This window comes from Artibeus jamaicensis, unplaced genomic scaffold (genome assembly GCF_021234435.1).
Source record: "Artibeus jamaicensis isolate MK-2021 breed Jamaican fruit bat unplaced genomic scaffold, CSHL_Jam_final contig_354, whole genome shotgun sequence".
Classification (NCBI taxonomy): domain Eukaryota; kingdom Metazoa; phylum Chordata; class Mammalia; order Chiroptera; family Phyllostomidae; genus Artibeus; species Artibeus jamaicensis.
Window position 1 is genome coordinate 15,910,168 of NW_026521803.1, and position 16,643 is coordinate 15,926,810.

The 16,643-nt window shown below is 37.1% G+C and overlaps 1 protein-coding gene and 1 pseudogene across 1 annotated transcript in view; both read left to right on the forward strand.

The window, feature by feature from the left end:
* LOC119057860 (desmoglein-1-like) overlaps nucleotides 1-4,083 on the forward strand; it is a 39,216-nt gene extending 35,133 nt beyond the window's left edge. Inside the window, exon 15 of the mRNA XM_037156792.2 lies at nucleotides 1,167-4,083. Coding sequence (XP_037012687.2) covers nucleotides 1,167-2,228 — 1,062 coding nt within the window. The 3' untranslated portion in view covers nucleotides 2,229-4,083. The remainder of the gene's footprint in view (nucleotides 1-1,166) is intronic.
* Nucleotides 4,084-15,006: 10,923 nt separating this feature from the next.
* The window catches only part of LOC119057861 (desmoglein-1-like), a 41,395-nt pseudogene continuing 39,758 nt past the window's right edge, over nucleotides 15,007-16,643 (forward strand).

Sequence of the window (16,643 nt, forward strand, 5' to 3'; positions counted from 1 at the left end):
TGGCAACTGATATTTTGAAATAAGATACTAGTAAAAGCCTTTCAGATCCCAGTGGATAATAATAAAAGGTCTGTTGCTGAAATCTATAGAAATGCTACCTATCCAGGTCCCAACAAATTAATATATTTTCATGAAAAGTACAATTCTGCCTCCCAACTTCTGCACTTACAGATCCTTCTGCCCACACCATTCTATATGCCTTACTCACCATCACGTGATTCAAATCTCCAATCAAACATCACTTTTGGAGATGCCGTCCCTGACCATTCTACCTGAAAGAGCAACCCCCATCACTTTCTGTCCCTGTACCCCCCACTCACCACCTCCTGACAAAGGTGGTTCTGTGTTGTCTGTCTCATCCTACTCAGATGCAAGCCCTGCTAGAAAAGGATTTATCTAGTTTTTTCATTACCTCATTGCTAAGTTCCTAATAGAATGTATTGCAAATACTAAGGACTGGAAAACTATTTGTGAATGAAATGGCTCAATGTGTTGGTTTTCTAATAAATGCATTTCTGATACTTAACCTGAAAGTTTGCAGACCATTATCACAAACACCAAAGATGAACTAAAAGTACACATGCCCGTGGGCTTTACTTTGAATTGAAGGAGATTCTAGTTTTAAAAGTTGTCATTGGTCAGCTTCAGTTTTGAATCCAAAACTGTAATGCAGAGTTAAATTTTTCTGCTGTTTTGCAGAAAGAGCCGCATTGAAATAAATTTCACAGATTCACCATTATCACTCAGTGAGGAAGGGAAAGAACAATCCTGAATGAAATCAACTCAGCTACTTTTTATAAATAAACCAAAAACATACACAATTTGCTGAACTTCAAATTTAGCATTTTTAATCACCTCCTTCTAACTTGGTTACAAAATATTTCATGCTATTTCTTTATATGCTTTTGTGTCCATAGCACACTAATACAAAGTCTGTTTAAATAAAATTTAAAATTCAAAATGTTATTGGAATGACAGTTAAAATAATTTCTAAGCATATTCTTTCATGCTATTATATGATTTATTTTTAGAACATCTCTAGTAGATGTTAGAATTTCGGTTTTTATTTTTCTTTGGTAATGTCATATAAAAATTAATGATAAAGGCTTCCAATACCATTAAATATGTATTCATTATTTCCTTTTCTCTTTCTTCTACCAACTTAGAAAGCGTACGCTTATGCAGATGAAGAAGAAGGACGCCCATCCAATGACTGTTTGCTCATATATGATATTGAAGGTGTAGGTTCCCCCGCTGGCTCTGTGGGCTGCTGTAGCTTCATTGGAGAAGACTTGGATGACAGCTTCTTGGATAATCTGGGGCCTAAATTTAAGAAATTGGCAGATATCACCCTGGGAAAAAGTGTTGAACCATATCCAGACCTTGATCCCTCATGTCCACCTGAGAGCACAGGACCAATTTACCCTCCACAGGAAACAGAGCCCCTTGCTAGTGGGTGCCCTCCCCTCTCCCCATGCTATGGCACTACCACAGTCATTTCTGAGAGCACCTACCCCTCGGGACCTGGTGTACAGCATCCTATGCCTATTCCTGATCCTCTAGGCTATGGCAATGTCACTGTGACCGAGTCTTATGCCACCTCTGGCACTCTGAAGCCCTCTGTCCACATTCATGATAACCGACATGCCTCAAATGTGCTGGTGACAGAGAGGGTGGTAGGCCCTATCTCTGGTGCTGATTTGCATGGAATGTTAGAGATGCCTGACTTGAGAGATGGCTCCAATGTTATAGTGACAGAAAGGGTAATAGCACCAAGTTCAAGTCTACCCACCACTTTGACCATCTCTGATCCTAGAGAGTCTTCAAATGTGGTAGTGACAGAAAGAGTAATTCGACCCACTTCTGGCATGATGGGCACTTTGGCTATGCACCCAGACTTATCAAACGCCCACAACATGATTGTGTCAGAGAGGGTCGTCTCTGGCTCTGGTGTAACTGGAATTAGTGGCCCAGCTGGGATAATGGGAGGCAGTGGCACAGTCAGCAGTGGCTTCATTGGCAGTGAAGCTGGAATAAGTGGTGGTGGCATCATGCTGAGTAGTCTGGAAGGAGGCGGGGGCCTGAGTAGCAGCATGGGGAGGACAGCCACCATTGGCCACATGAGGAGCTCGTCTGACCTTCACTTTGGCCAGACCCTTGGATCTGCTTCCCCTAGCACAGCCCGAAGTCGAATCACGAAGTACAGTACAGTACAATATGCTAAGTAGCCAGGATCCCAGCACCGTTTTTCTCAGCAGTTGTGATTTAGGTTTAATTCCCACCACCAAAGAGCTAACAACATCATTTATGATGCACAACTTGGTGCTTCGGTAGTTGTGGAGCAAGGTGAGAAAAATAGGTGAAAACAGTGCTGCTGGGCAAGAGCTCTCCATGGCATTTGTAAACGTTTTTGTTACATTAATACTAATGGAGTCATGACAGGGAACTAAAACTTGATTCAGGGTTTTCTTCACTTCTGTGTGGCCTGTAGCGCATCTCTAGCATGTGGAAGAAATAAAACTCAGTCGTGTCAAAATGTGGGTCTTCTGATGGCAATTGACAGAATTCTCTCACTCTTTTTTCATATGCCATGTAGTTCAGGCAACATTTAAAAAGAACTAAATACGCCATATGTATTCATCTATGTGGGACAAATTTGGAATTTGTGCCAAGTGCCCTGTCCATTTCACAGATATTATAAATGAAAATCCAACCACATATTCATACCAGGGTTAACCATTAGAGGAAAAGATTCTGGTTACACAGTAAAGTCCACTAGCCACCAATCACTCCTAGTTTAGTGACCACCCTAGGTAAAATAAAATTCAAAATAGGAAATGTTTTCTGGGAGGGATATTGCATAGGAGAATGACAATGGGATGAGATCCTTTGGGGTAAACTGGGATTGTCTTGGCCTGTGTCTTGAGATGGGGCTGCAGCTAAAATTTTCATGGAGTGTTCGTTTCTAGTGTAGGTGCAATATCAATTGCTTTGCCTACTGGTGAGGTTGCAGGATATCACACTCATTTCCCCCTTTACTGCTGCGGCTCTGACTTAATAAAGGAGCCACAAAGAAGTACACCCTGCCAAGCGTACTTCTCATATTGCAGCAAGTGACAACTGACATCGCCATCCTCATTAGCGGTAGAGGACCTTCCAAGGAGGCAGATGGGAACAGCACTGTATTTTCATATGGTTTATATTTATGTTCAGCTTCTTCATTTTACATCCCCTAAGTTAAAATGATTTACTTAAACTGAGCTGTATGGTTAAATTGGGAAAGTTTTATAAACAAGATCATAAAAAATGTTTTTAGAACATTTAAAATGTTTAATGGTGTAACTTGGAATTTTTCCCTGAAGTAATAAGGTACTATTAGTTTGAATTGAGTTTAGTACTTTTTTAAACAACCCTTTGATGCTATTTTGAAGGGTCAGCTAGGAATTCTTAACAGAGTTGACAATATTGTGTTAATAAAATGAAATTATACTAGACAACCCTATTTCCTTATTCTCTCCCTTCCCAACTGAATTTTTTCACTAGCATAAATTCTACATTCCTGATTTGATTTGTCAATGCACTCTTGGATTTTTACACACTCCAATTTACAGATTCCAGATTATATCCTATGATATATTTTTCCACCTTCAAAATTTAGTGATATATTTATAACATGTCATTTATGTGTGTTTGCTATATAGTGTTACCTGTTTAAATGTCTGTAAATCGAATCAAAGCATTCTTAACTAGAGGTAAATTTTCCATTGCATGGTAGGGGAATATTTCTTCTCCTTTCTAAACTCAGTATTATTATGAGTTTCACTAAAGTAAAACTGTATATGACAAAATATTTTAAGGGTTAATACTCCCAATTACTCAAATTTCCCAGAGTCCTGCAAGATCAAAGACCATTCAACTTCCAATACTCGTGAAAGAGGTCTGGGGAATAAATTATTTTACCCAGAGCTATTTTGCTCTATGTTATAGCAGAAGGTGTCAATATTTTCAAAGCCACAATATACATCTTATTTTAACACTGTAGCCTACATAAAATCATAATGTTCTGTAGCATGCTGAAATGCAGAGGCGTAAATAAAGTCATTCACAGGAAGTCTTCCTTTTACTTCTTTCTTCCATTTGGGGCTTCCATTAATGATGGTACTTTTCCCAGAAATAAAGTTAAAGGGTGTTTAGTGAAATATACTTGAGTATGCCTAGCTTGTGGAGTTTGATTAAATAACATCATTATTATTTAATCATTAGTTAATTAATTAAAGTGTCTGGTTTCTTAAGAGGTATTCAGTGGAGGGCAGGTGCAGTATAAGTACTTATTTGATTATTTAATATCAACCAACATACCATCTTGAGCTAATTTTTACACTGAATTCCAGATATATCTGCTACATGTCATTAACCTCTCTTTAGGTTGCCTTATCTAATTGAATCAGCACTGAAAAACTACAAAACATAGAAGTATACATTTAGAGTTACTTAAAACCTTCATCAGAGCATGTTTTATTTTCATGTATAAAGTTTGTAGCCTCATAATCTTCATTCAGTGTAATATTCTGACAGAATGTTGATTATATAACTTCAAAACTTACATATTCACTCTCACTTGATATTTTTGACTACGAACACAAATCATTTCTGGATTTATATCAACACTTGAGTGTCATCCAGGCTATGATATATATGACACACTTGGACTGCAGAAGGAGTTTAAAGGTGTTGTCATCATTGACTAAAATGGCCACGGCTACTTGGGAAAGATATTTGAAGCCCAAAAGAAACTTAAAAGTATTGCCATATTATCTCATGCCTATTAATAAATTCTAACTTTTTATAAGATTATTAGTATTATTAAGACCTCCTTCCCATTGCTCTGGAACACACCAGTCCACATAGATTACTAGTAGCCATGTGATAGAAACAGCCTTCCCATTCCAGATCATTCAGTTTGTGTAGGACAAAAGTATGAATAAATCAACCCATCAGCCATTGAATAATTTTAAACAGTAATCTATTTTTGCCCACAGTCCATCAGTTTAGATATATTAGAATTACTAAACACTTTATCACCACAGGCTAAATTTAATCTCTGTTGAACTTTACCTGAAGATCCACAAACTCAACCACCATTTCCACGCCCCTCATTGAATTACCATAAACCCTTGATACTAAACAGGTATCATTATCTCCATTTTTCAAATGAAAACACTGAAACACAGGGACAGTGACTGGTTGAGCCAAGGCCATGCAGTAGAAGATCCAGAATTTAAACTGTTTCTCTGACTCCAAAGTTTGCTCCTTTTCCTCTATGCCAATCAATGTCTCCAAATTAATGGAAATACTCGGGTTGTTCACCATTGCAGAAACTGGCAGAAACTTCTTAAATAAATAATGCAATGCGTCCAGGATCACTGTGTCCTTGCTCACTTTGTAATAGTTGTGATATAGTCATCAAGACAATTTAGGAATAAGATCTTATTAACTAAGCCTATATGTCAGGGATTCTTAAACTTTATTACATCCAATCCACTTTGGGCACTTACTAATAATATAGCTCTCTGGGACACATACTCTAAAAATGTGGCTTTGGTAAGTGCAAATAAGGCCTAAAATTGACATTTTAAAAACAGTGGAAAATCATTTTCCATTATGTTTTATTGTGCAAAGCACTGATTACCATCAAATTTAATATCTCTGAATGTAAGTATTTTTGATGGTGAAACTTGTTAAGTTCCTGTTGTTACTCTTTCATGTGACTAATCTGAAATAAAAGTTGATTATATAATATTGATACAAGATTCCTAATGGAATGGGACATTTCTCTTATACTTCTCAATTAATATCCCTGAATATATGCAGATTTTACTGAGTGTTCTTTTCCCTGACTCTAAGTCCACCTGATTCTATGACATAGAATATACATGCGTGGATGCTTGCATGTGCAGTTGCAGAAGTTAGTCATCAGCTTCTCATAGTACCATGTTGATTATATCATGGAATTTTGATGATGTTCGCAGTTGCTTGTGCTGGAAAACCCTCCCATGAACCAGAAACATGTTTTATAGACCTGTTGCCAGGCTTCTCGTTGTAACTGTGTCATAATTGCCGAAAGATATGTACTACTCACTGATGACAACCACAAATTTATTCTTGAAATCCTCAATAATAAAAAAATAAAAATAAATCACTGTTTGAGATCAAGCGATGAGGAATTGAATGCAACTAATACTAATTTTTGAAAAGTTGGAATGAAAGAGAGTTTCTATGGACATGGAGACTAGAAACATAATATAAGAAGAACTAAGGTGGCAGAACTTCTGGAAAATGGATCTTTGATTCAATAGGACTTAAAATATTTATTGTGTGTATACAGGGTCCCAAGCAATGTCAAGGAAGCACAGGGGATAAGATATATTTCCCAACCTTAAGAAGCTTTAACTTCTCAGGAAGCCTGTTCATAATATCTACAGTACAAATCACACTGTCATAAACGACAATTCTTATGGCCACACCCTAAGCCTTGAGAAACTCTTCCACTTCTAACATTTAAATCGTAACACAAACGTTTTAGGACAACAACCTACTCTGCTTCCAGAAATCTTATTCTTTTACTTCTAATACATGTCTCTAACCTCATTCAGACCTCTAGACATTTATATCCTGCATTTTTTCAGAATTAATTGCTTAGGGGAACTAGTCATCATTTTTCTCCTCTCTAGAGCCAACTCCATAGTCTTCCTCTTTGAATACTCTTGTCAATACCCACTTAACAGTAGTCTAGGTATCTCTAGAATTCACTAATCATCATCCATTTTCAAAATTTGCGGCTTTATCCTCTTAGACAACACCTTTTCTTCTTGAAACTCGATGTTGCTTTCATTTCTCTTTTTTTTAAAATACAGGAAGAGAGGAAAACATCATTTGGTTGCCTTTTGCCCTCATTTCTCTTTTTGTTAATTCAAAAATATTTATTGACACTATCAAGTATTAGGTGTCAAAATACAATTTTGATTTTTAAAAGATATGGTTTATTCTCATGGACATCACATTCTAGTGGTGAGGACAGAGGGTGATAACAATACAATATACGTGTAAACTTGCAACTATGATAATTGCAAAAAAGAAGATGTACAAGGACCCTGATTTTTGTTCCCATTTTTGTCTAAAAGGCAATGAAAGTATCTTTAAGGAGATGATATGCTTAGGTTTGCTCTTGGAAATAGTTTTTCTAGCACTAGTATAGTAGACAGATTAGAGACTGGCCAGAACAGATGTAGGTCTTTTAGGAAGTTAACAGTAGCAATCCAGGTGAGGCACAAAAAGCACTTGGCAAAAACAGTGATTGTCAGATGAGGAACAGGAAATTAGTTTGAGAGAGATGTTTCAGATGTAAAATTAATAAAACTTGGTGTTGGACTGGAAATGTAAGAGTAAGGGAAAAATGTATAGACAATATCCCTTGAGTTTCTGTCTGACACTGGACAAATGGGCAGTCTTATTGTCTTGTCAATAAGGGAAAGAATCCTTGAGAACATAAATTTTCAGCATGTTGAATTTGAATTGGATTTAAAACTTTCAAGAGGAGATTTCAGGCAGGGTTTGGATTTGGATGTGGAGGCCCAGAGTTCAGAATAAAAAGAGCTTGGACTGGATAGATCTACTTGCAGGTCATTCTTGCATGAGACCAATGAGAGACTGCAGACAGAGAAGAGGGTATAGATGCAGGGCATGCCTACAATGAAACAGTGCATCAAATGAGTGCTAGAGAAGAATATGGCTGCAGAGAAACAGAGAGTAAGAGCCAGATTGTGGGGGAAGAAATCAGGAGAATGGTGCACTTTTTTTATTTTCCTCCTGTCTTCAGGACTTTTGGAACCTGTTCATCTCAACATTCTTCCTTTGATTTAAATTACATTGGTCCAAACTGGTTCTACCACTTCTTTGAAGGACTTTTTTTCTGGCTGTTTAACTGACTTTTCTCTCCCTCTCCCAGACAAATGTAAGTATGCAGATTGTCTCCTCAGATAATTTCATGTCTTTTTCTGCCTGCTCTCCTAAGTGATTTCCTCCACTTTGCAATTTCTTTTCTTTTTAGCAGATTTTATTCATCATGCTATTACAGTTGTTCCATTTTTTCTCCCACTTATTGTTTTCTGCCTGGTACTCCTATTCCCTCCAGGATTCCTGACCCTCCCCAACCCACCCCCCAGTTCATGTCCATAGGTCACACATATAAGTTTTTTGGTTTCCCCATTCCTTATACTATTCTTAACCTTCCCCATCTATTTTGTGCCTACCAGTTATGTTTCTTATTCCCTGTGCCTTTTCCCCCCTTCTCCTCCTTTCCTTTGCCCACTGATAACTCTCCATGTGATCTCTATTTCTGTGATTCTGTTCCTGTTCTAGTGGTTTGCTTAGTTTGTTTTTGTTTTGGGTTTTTTTAGGTTCAGTTATTGATAGTTGTGAGTTTGTTGTCATTTTACTGTTCATATTTTTTATCTTCTATTTTTTAGATAAGTCCCTTTAACATTTCATAAATAAGGGCTTGGTAATGATGAACTCTTTAAACTTTATCTTATCTGGGAAGTACTTTATCTGCCCTTCCATTCTAAATGATAGTTTTACTGGATAGAGTTATCTTGGATGTAAGTCCTTGCCTTTCATGACTTCAAATACTTCTTTCCAGCCTCTTTTTGCCTGCTAGATTTCTTTTGAGAAACCAGCTGATAGTCTTGTGGGGCCTCCTCTATAGGTAACTATGTCCTTTCCTCTTGCTGCTTTTAAGATTCTCTCTTTATCAAAAAAGATTCTTCATTTTGAGTTTATTCAGGTATATGGTAAAAGTTGCTGTTCTAGTTTCACTTTTTTGCATATACCAGTCCAGATCTCCCAACCATTTGTTGAAGAGGCTATTCTTACTCCATTGTATGCTCATGCCCCCTTTGTCAAATAGTAATTTATCATAGAGACATGGGTTTATTTATGGGCTCTCTATCCTGTTCCATTGATCTACGTGCCTATTCTTATGCCAGTTCCAGACTGTTTTGATTACAGTGGCCTTGTAATATACTTCGATATCAGGTATTGTGATCTCTCTTACTTTGTTCTTCTTTCTCAAGTTGCTGAGGCTATTTGGTTTTTTTTTTGGGGGGGGTCCATATAAATTTTTGAAGTATTTGTTCTAGATCTGTGAAACATACAGTTGGTATTTTAATAGGAATTGCATTAAATCTATAGATCGCTTTGAGTAGTATGGACATTTTAATTATGTTAATTCTTCCAATCTATGAATGGTATATGCTTTCATTTATTTGAGTCTACCTCAGTTTCTTTTTTCAGTGTCCCATATTTTCTAAGTACAGTATCTTACTTCCTGGGTTAAATTTATTCCTAGGTTCTTTTTTTTTTCTTGTTGCTATAGTAAATAAGATTTTTTTCTCAGTTTCTCTTTCTGATATTTCATTGTTGATGTACAAAAATGCCATTGACTTCTAAGTATTGACTTTGTATCCCACTATTTTGTCAAATTCACTTATTAGGTCAAGTAGTTTTTTGATGGAGCCTACAAGATCTTCTAGGTATGTTATCATGCTTTAAAAAAAACTACAGAAGCCATGTTTTAAATTTTAGTTGTTATAAGTATTAAATATTGTAATTAAACTTTCTAATGTTGAACCACCTTACATTCCTAGAGACAATTTCAATTGGTCTCCAAATTCATCTTTCTCTCCCTAGTCCCTCTTCTCTCTCCATTTATCAAAAAGTTGCCAGAACACGAGCAGCTCTATAGCAGCAGAAACAAAGACAGAAAGGCAAAGCTGAGACAAAATGACACAAAATTTGACAGTATAATGTGGGTTGATTTAGGTAAGCAACAAAGAAAAGAAGAAATTATACATTTTAGAAGTTAATTTTATCATGTCATAAAGGTGTAACCTTCAACAGTACAGTAAGTCCTTACTTAACGTTATTGATAGGTTCTGCAACTTTGTGAGATGACATATAATAAAATCAATTTTACCATAAGCTAATTGTATAAACAAGAGTAAAGTTTCTATAGCATCTCCTCACCATTAATGAAATGACAGTGAAATGACTATTTGAAGATCTGCTGTATAAAATTTATTTAACGTCATCTCCAACAACACTGGACTGAGGGTTCCCAAAGCACACTATGCATGCTTCCAGTTAGCAAGTTGAGAAAAAAAATCTGTATCTTTCTTATTTAGCTAACCAGGAGCCACTTGAGGGCAAGGACCAGGATGCGTCGATGTTTGTAACTCTAGTCCCTAGCATAGTACAAGGCATAAAATCAGACAAAGAAAATAATATGGTAGAACTGAACTGATGTTAATTTATTTTAAGTAAAAGGAAAAACTCAATTTGCACTTGCAATCTAAAGAGTTCATTGGTGGGTTAGCAAATACATGTAGATGCGTGTGTAGGGAAGTCTTCCAGAGAGAGTCATAATACTTCTATCTCAGTACACTTGTGCTCAGTAAAGTTGTCTCTTTAAGGGCAGAGTTCAAATTTCTTCTGAATGTTCCACTGCATCTATCACAGTAATGAATTTGTAGGAGATACTCAATTAAAATTATTTTTTTCATTTTTTAAAGAAACAGACAATAGTAAGTCAGTCTCTTTCACTTCTCTTACTTTATTACAAAGAGACTCCAATGTTCTCAAAATCATGTGAGTCATTCCTCACACAAGAATATTCTTTTTGTATAGAGACTTTAAGATGTGACATGGTTTAACACAGTCTAGAAATGATTAGAGAAAAATAAATTTAAGATTTTCCTTAAATCTGGTGTAAAAGAGTTAGACTGCAGATTATTCTAATCTATTGAGCAAAGTCTCTGAAAAATATAAAACTATAATTTGATGATAAAATGTATCTTTTCTTCAGCAATTAATTGCTTTAATTATAGTGCTTACTTTCAGTCACAATTTCTATGAACACTCTTGAGATCAATATTGTAGACTTTTCCTATTTGTCATATTTTGTATGACAAACTGTAATCGACTTATCTAGTCCAGGAGTCAGCCTACTTTTTCTGTACAGGTCAGATGAGTAATTGTTTTAGGCTTGGCAAACCACATGCTCTCTATCATAACTACTTAGCTCTGCTTTTATCATGGGAAACCAGCCATGATAATACAGTAGCATTTGAGTGTGGTTTTGTTAAGGAAGAAAAGAAAGGAAGGGAAAGGAAAGCAAAAAAAAAAAAAGGAATGGAGAGAAGGTGGGGAGGGGAGAAAGAAAGAAAAAGGCTTTGGGCTACATTTAGCCCATGGATATAATTTGCCCAATGGTACTTTAGTACAATATTTCAACATTTATTATGAAAATTGTCAAATAAAATAAAAAGAAATCTATATACTATTTCTTACATTTAACAATTGTTAATATTTTGCCATATTATTACCATAAAAAAACTTTCTGTCACCGTGAGATTTTGCCTCTACATAATTAAGCATGTATTTTTAAAAATGAGGACGTATTACTACATAAACTAATAAAATTGATAGTAACCCCTTAACAACCCATATTTAAATGTCTTCAGATATCCCCCAAATTATTTCTATAGCTGTTTTGTTTTGATCAGAAATCAAATTAAAGATCAGACATTGCATTTAATTATTAAATATTAAAAGAGAAGTCTTTTGTAATGTCAAACAGCAGCCTCCAACACACAGACACTTTCATATGACTCATTGAGGAATAGTCAATTTTTTATTACATTTTAATGATTATGCTCCTTATTCCAATTAGCATCCTTTATTTGTGACTGGATCATTTTTATGCTGTTGAACAATATGCATAAGTACTGGAAACAATCCATGTCCTAGAAACAAATGCCAAAATTTCTCTTTATATTGTTCTTAATATACTTACCTCAATTTCTTCTTTATTTTTATGTGATATTAGACAAAAAATGTGTATATGAATATAGATATTTGCATACAATATAAAAGCATATGCATGGAAATACATGTGTATGATCTGTGCTATGGGTACTATGTAAATAAAAGGAGATGGGATAGTCAGTTACTTTTATTTGGCTCAAAAATATTCTAAATCACTAGAATCCATAACCTGCAGTGAAAGATGCTGATTACTTTGTTTTTCAGGAAGACATGACAATATCCCAGGCCATGAACAAATGTAGAAATACAGGCACTTGAGATGACATTTGAGAGTTTGCAGTGCCTTATGAAAGACAGGAAAATCCTTTCCCAGGAAAAGCTTGATGCCTGTGAGAAAATATGTTAGTTCACCAGGGAAATTCCAACCAGAAAAATCACTACAAATTTTATAAAATTTCCATTGAATGAGAACTATTGAGACATATGTGGAGGTACACCTAACAAACAATGTTCAGCCTTGGCTAGTGTGGCTCAGTGGACCAAGTGCTGGCCTAGGAACCAAAGGGTCACTGGTTCAACTCTCAGTCTAGGGCACATGCCTGGGTTGCAGGCCAGGTCCCCAGTGGGTGGCGGGGGATGTGAGAGGCAACCACACATTAGTGTTTCTCTCCCTCTCTTTCTCACTCCATTCCCCTCTCTAAAAATAAATAAATAAAATATTTTAAAAAATAAATGAGAGAGGTTTGTGTTGTCTTAAAGCATCTTAAGTTATTAACATTAGAGAATAGAATCCACAAAAGTCAGGAAAGAGGACTGGACCAACCGAGAAAATAGGACTACACAAAGAAAAGGGAACCAGGAGGTGCTGAGGGAAAACTGCAGCAAAGCTCTGTAGAGAAAAGGAGTTGAATGTATGAAGAACAGACAGAGTTGGGGCAAAGAGTAAGTTAGAAGATAAAAGCATTCCGCAATATAGTAACTGCAGGCCACATGTAGTTATTCAGATTTAAATTAACTAAAATGAAATAAAGTTAAAAATTCATTCCCTCAGTCATGGCAGCCACTGTTAAATGCTCAGTAGGGTTAGTGGCTAACCTCATATTGGAGAGCACCGGGAGAACATTTCCACACCTCAGAGAGTGCTATGCAATAGCACAGAACTGAGGACACTAAAATGAGTGGGAAGGAGAACACAGCAGAAGAAGAGGTGAAGGAGGAGGGGTGGTGGTTCAGAATCCCCCTGTCCCATTCATGCTTAATTTCTCACGTGACCAGTCAAGATAGCAGCTGCTCTGCAACAGCGGGGTCGGCCACACCCCCTCCCACAAAGGTGCTCAGAGGTTGCTGCTTTACCCACACTCAGGCTGTTGGGATCTTTGGAGCAGGGCATTGAGTCAGGGGTGGAGCCAAGGCTGGTGGTGGATGAAGAGGGCCTGTGCAGCCCCTGGTGCCATGCCCAGAATTCAAGGTCGGTAAAGCACTCACTTGGCTCTCAAAACCTGCAAGAGTAGGTTCCTTCACCTCTGGTGTCCAGTGAGTCTTCAGTCACTCGTGGGTATGCAGTCCTCCTGCTCATATATTGCTCAGCCTAAGGCAGAGGGTGGCACTCACTTTTATCTTATTCCACCATGAAGAAATTCATAGAAATTTGTTCTGACCATCACCTTTTATTTTACTTATTCATATCAACCAATTCTAAGCATTCATATTCACTGCAAGTAAATATAGGCAGCCTATCTCTTCCCTCTAAGCTCCATGAGGACTAGCATGACTACTCAAACCTCTGTGGAGTAACCTTTGTCACACATCTGCAGTGAAATGACAGCATTCTGTAAAAGCTCTAGCCCTCAGATTATCCTTCCTTTCTAGAACATTTTTAGTATTTTTTTGCTCAAAATCAACTTCTTGTATAATCCAATAGGTCTTTTGTTCCAGACCGCTATTTCAAATTCCATAGACTTCCTGCCACACACAGTATTTATATCTGACATTAGGAGGTGAAGAGAACATATCCCAAGAACACTGTCAAATGCTTCCTGCCTTGTGGGAGTCACTATTTATTTCACAAACTCAGGGCTGCTCAGTTCCCCATTTGCATGTGTGGGCAGCCATCCTTGTGTTCTAATTGGCTCACTATACAGGTTCTTGGCTCTGTGCTTGGGAATCGTCACTGACTTTTAACCCACCTCACCTGAAGAGCAGCTTCTGTGTGTCCATTAGTATTTCAGACAAAGATCCTAATCTTAAACATTATCAACAGGGTTTTAATTGGAGGTTTGGGTTGTTTACTTTTAATCTGACTTACTGATATTTTCTTTCTTTTTTTTTTTTACTGCCCTTGAAAAAGGCAGAACTTGAAAGAGAGAAAAATGTTGAGGACAAAAGATAATCATTTAGAGCAAAAAATAGACTTCCCTGGACTTAGGCTGGTCACATAAATGCAGACAACCTTATGATTGTTAAGTATTCAAGTTTTGTTTATATGGACTAATATTTTTTTTAAATCTGCCATCCTAACATTACCAAATTTTCTGTCTCATAAAGAACAATTTTGAAGATGGCTGGACATTCCCTGACATCAACTGAAATAGAAAGTTTATAGTTTTCTACTGTGTCCTGAGTGTCTACTTATGAGCATGGGCCAGATAATCCTCTTGGAATATTATAAACTCACATCCAGACTCCACTTGCCTTTTAATATGAGTAGAAGTTAAACAGCCCATAAACAGAGCAGAGGGAGAAAAACCCCTATCAACTGCCTCGTTCTCTGTACTCCTGATCATTTAAATGCCTATCCCGAAAACCTTCAGTAGAGAAGCGAATCTGCCATCCCCTACAGAGAGCTGACTTTCAGCTGGAAGAAGGGTGTGTCCCCATCTTTTACCTGGGGGCGAGGATGATCTTGTCAAGCATCTTCATGAGACCAGCCTGAGTTTTTAGGGTGGAGATCTAGACTAGTTATATGCACCATCGGTCCTCCCACAAAGGCAGAAACACCTCAAAGCCTGCATGTAGAACATCTACTGAGAAGTTGCTTTAATCAGACATCAGCTAATCGGGGGAAGGAAAAGGAACAGAGAGCAGACAGCACTCCCCCGGTCCTGGATGTAAGAGCACCCAGCAGCGATGGACTGGCGCTTCCGGACAGCTGCAGTGCTGTTCATTTTTCTGGTGAGTGGATTCTGTTAAAAACCCTGAATGATCGCTTTTGTTGTCAACAACTGAGAACTTTTTAAAAAACTTACATATTTTTCATTTTTTAAGTGAGGGGAAGGAAGGGAGAAAGAGAGGCAGAGAAATATCTATCCATTGCCTCTCAAAGGTGCTCTGACCTGGGACCAAACACCCCCCCCAGGCACGTGCCCGGACTGGGAATCCAACCATCAACCTTTTGTGGTCCTGGATGGTGCCCAACCATTGATCCACACTGCCCGGGGTGACAAAAAAGAACTCTTTAGACAATGTTATTTAGTGTTATTTCTAACCTAAACCTATTAAAAGCTTATGTTAATGACAATGTGATTTTATGAACTAGATTTTTAAATGGTGTTTCTCTCTTGAATTGAAGACTGGAGATCATATTAATGCACCAGTGTCAACTCATCAGATGAAATCTCTGACATCAAAGACATTGCTATGTCACTTAGGGAAAATATTGAATTTGGGCTAGTCATCTCACCATTTAATTGCACTTTGTCATTCAAATTCTCTTTTGCAGTTGGGCTTTTAAAGTCACAGACACGTCCTGACTTTTAACCGAAACATTTTTCATTCTTTTGCCATCTTTGCAGGATGCATGTAGTGCTGTGGTTCATATCTGTTTCTACTTGCTTAAGTTTTAACTGGATTGTTGGGTTTCTACAATAACAAGTTAGATCTTTGATTCAATGTATGCTGGTTAGTTTTAGTTCTGTTCATTAATTAAGATGTGTCATAACCAGTTGATTTAGTTATAAGTGAGCATCAAGAAGCTGGCAGCTTTAGAGTCAAGTTGCCCTTTAAACATGAGCTCTCTTCCATGGACTTTCTAAGGGATCTTTAGGACCAATTGATATCATAACTCGGGATGTGGCAGGGCTTAATGAGCATCATGCAGTATGTGTGTGAACAGAGGGGAATTTATTTGTACCTTGTGAAGTAACAAAATACTTTCATTTTTAATTTTACATAAATTCGATCTATTAAAGCCTATTAGAGCTGCAGTTGTTTAAAGATTGTTCAGGTGTTTATGTACATTCATAAGTCTATAAGGTACTTATTTGATTATATTTATGATTATTTTTAATTAACTACACCCTATAAAATGTCTTTAAACAGCCATGTTTCAATTAGTTATTCTTCAGTAAAGTGCATGATTTTATCAGAATTATGTATCCTTAGTGAACTTTCTCTCTTCGTACACAGGTTTCTGGGCATTTGTACTTATTTTCTGAGCCTGGATGGGTATTTTTTTAAATAATTTATTTATTTTTAGAGAATAGGGAAGGGAAGGAGAAAGAGTGGAAGAGAAACATCAATGTGTGGTTGCCTTTTATGTGTCCCCTACTGGGGACCTGGCCTACAACCCAGGCATGTGCCCTGGCTGGGAATTGAACCAGCGACCCTTTGCTTCACAGGCCCATGCTCAATCCATTGAGCTACACCAGCCAGGGCTAGATAGGTATTTTGTGTGGATAATTTGTTTGTTTGTCTGTCTGTCTGTTTGTTTTGCCATATTTTTCTTTGGAATCAATCACAAGTTTCCCATATGCCTTATGAAT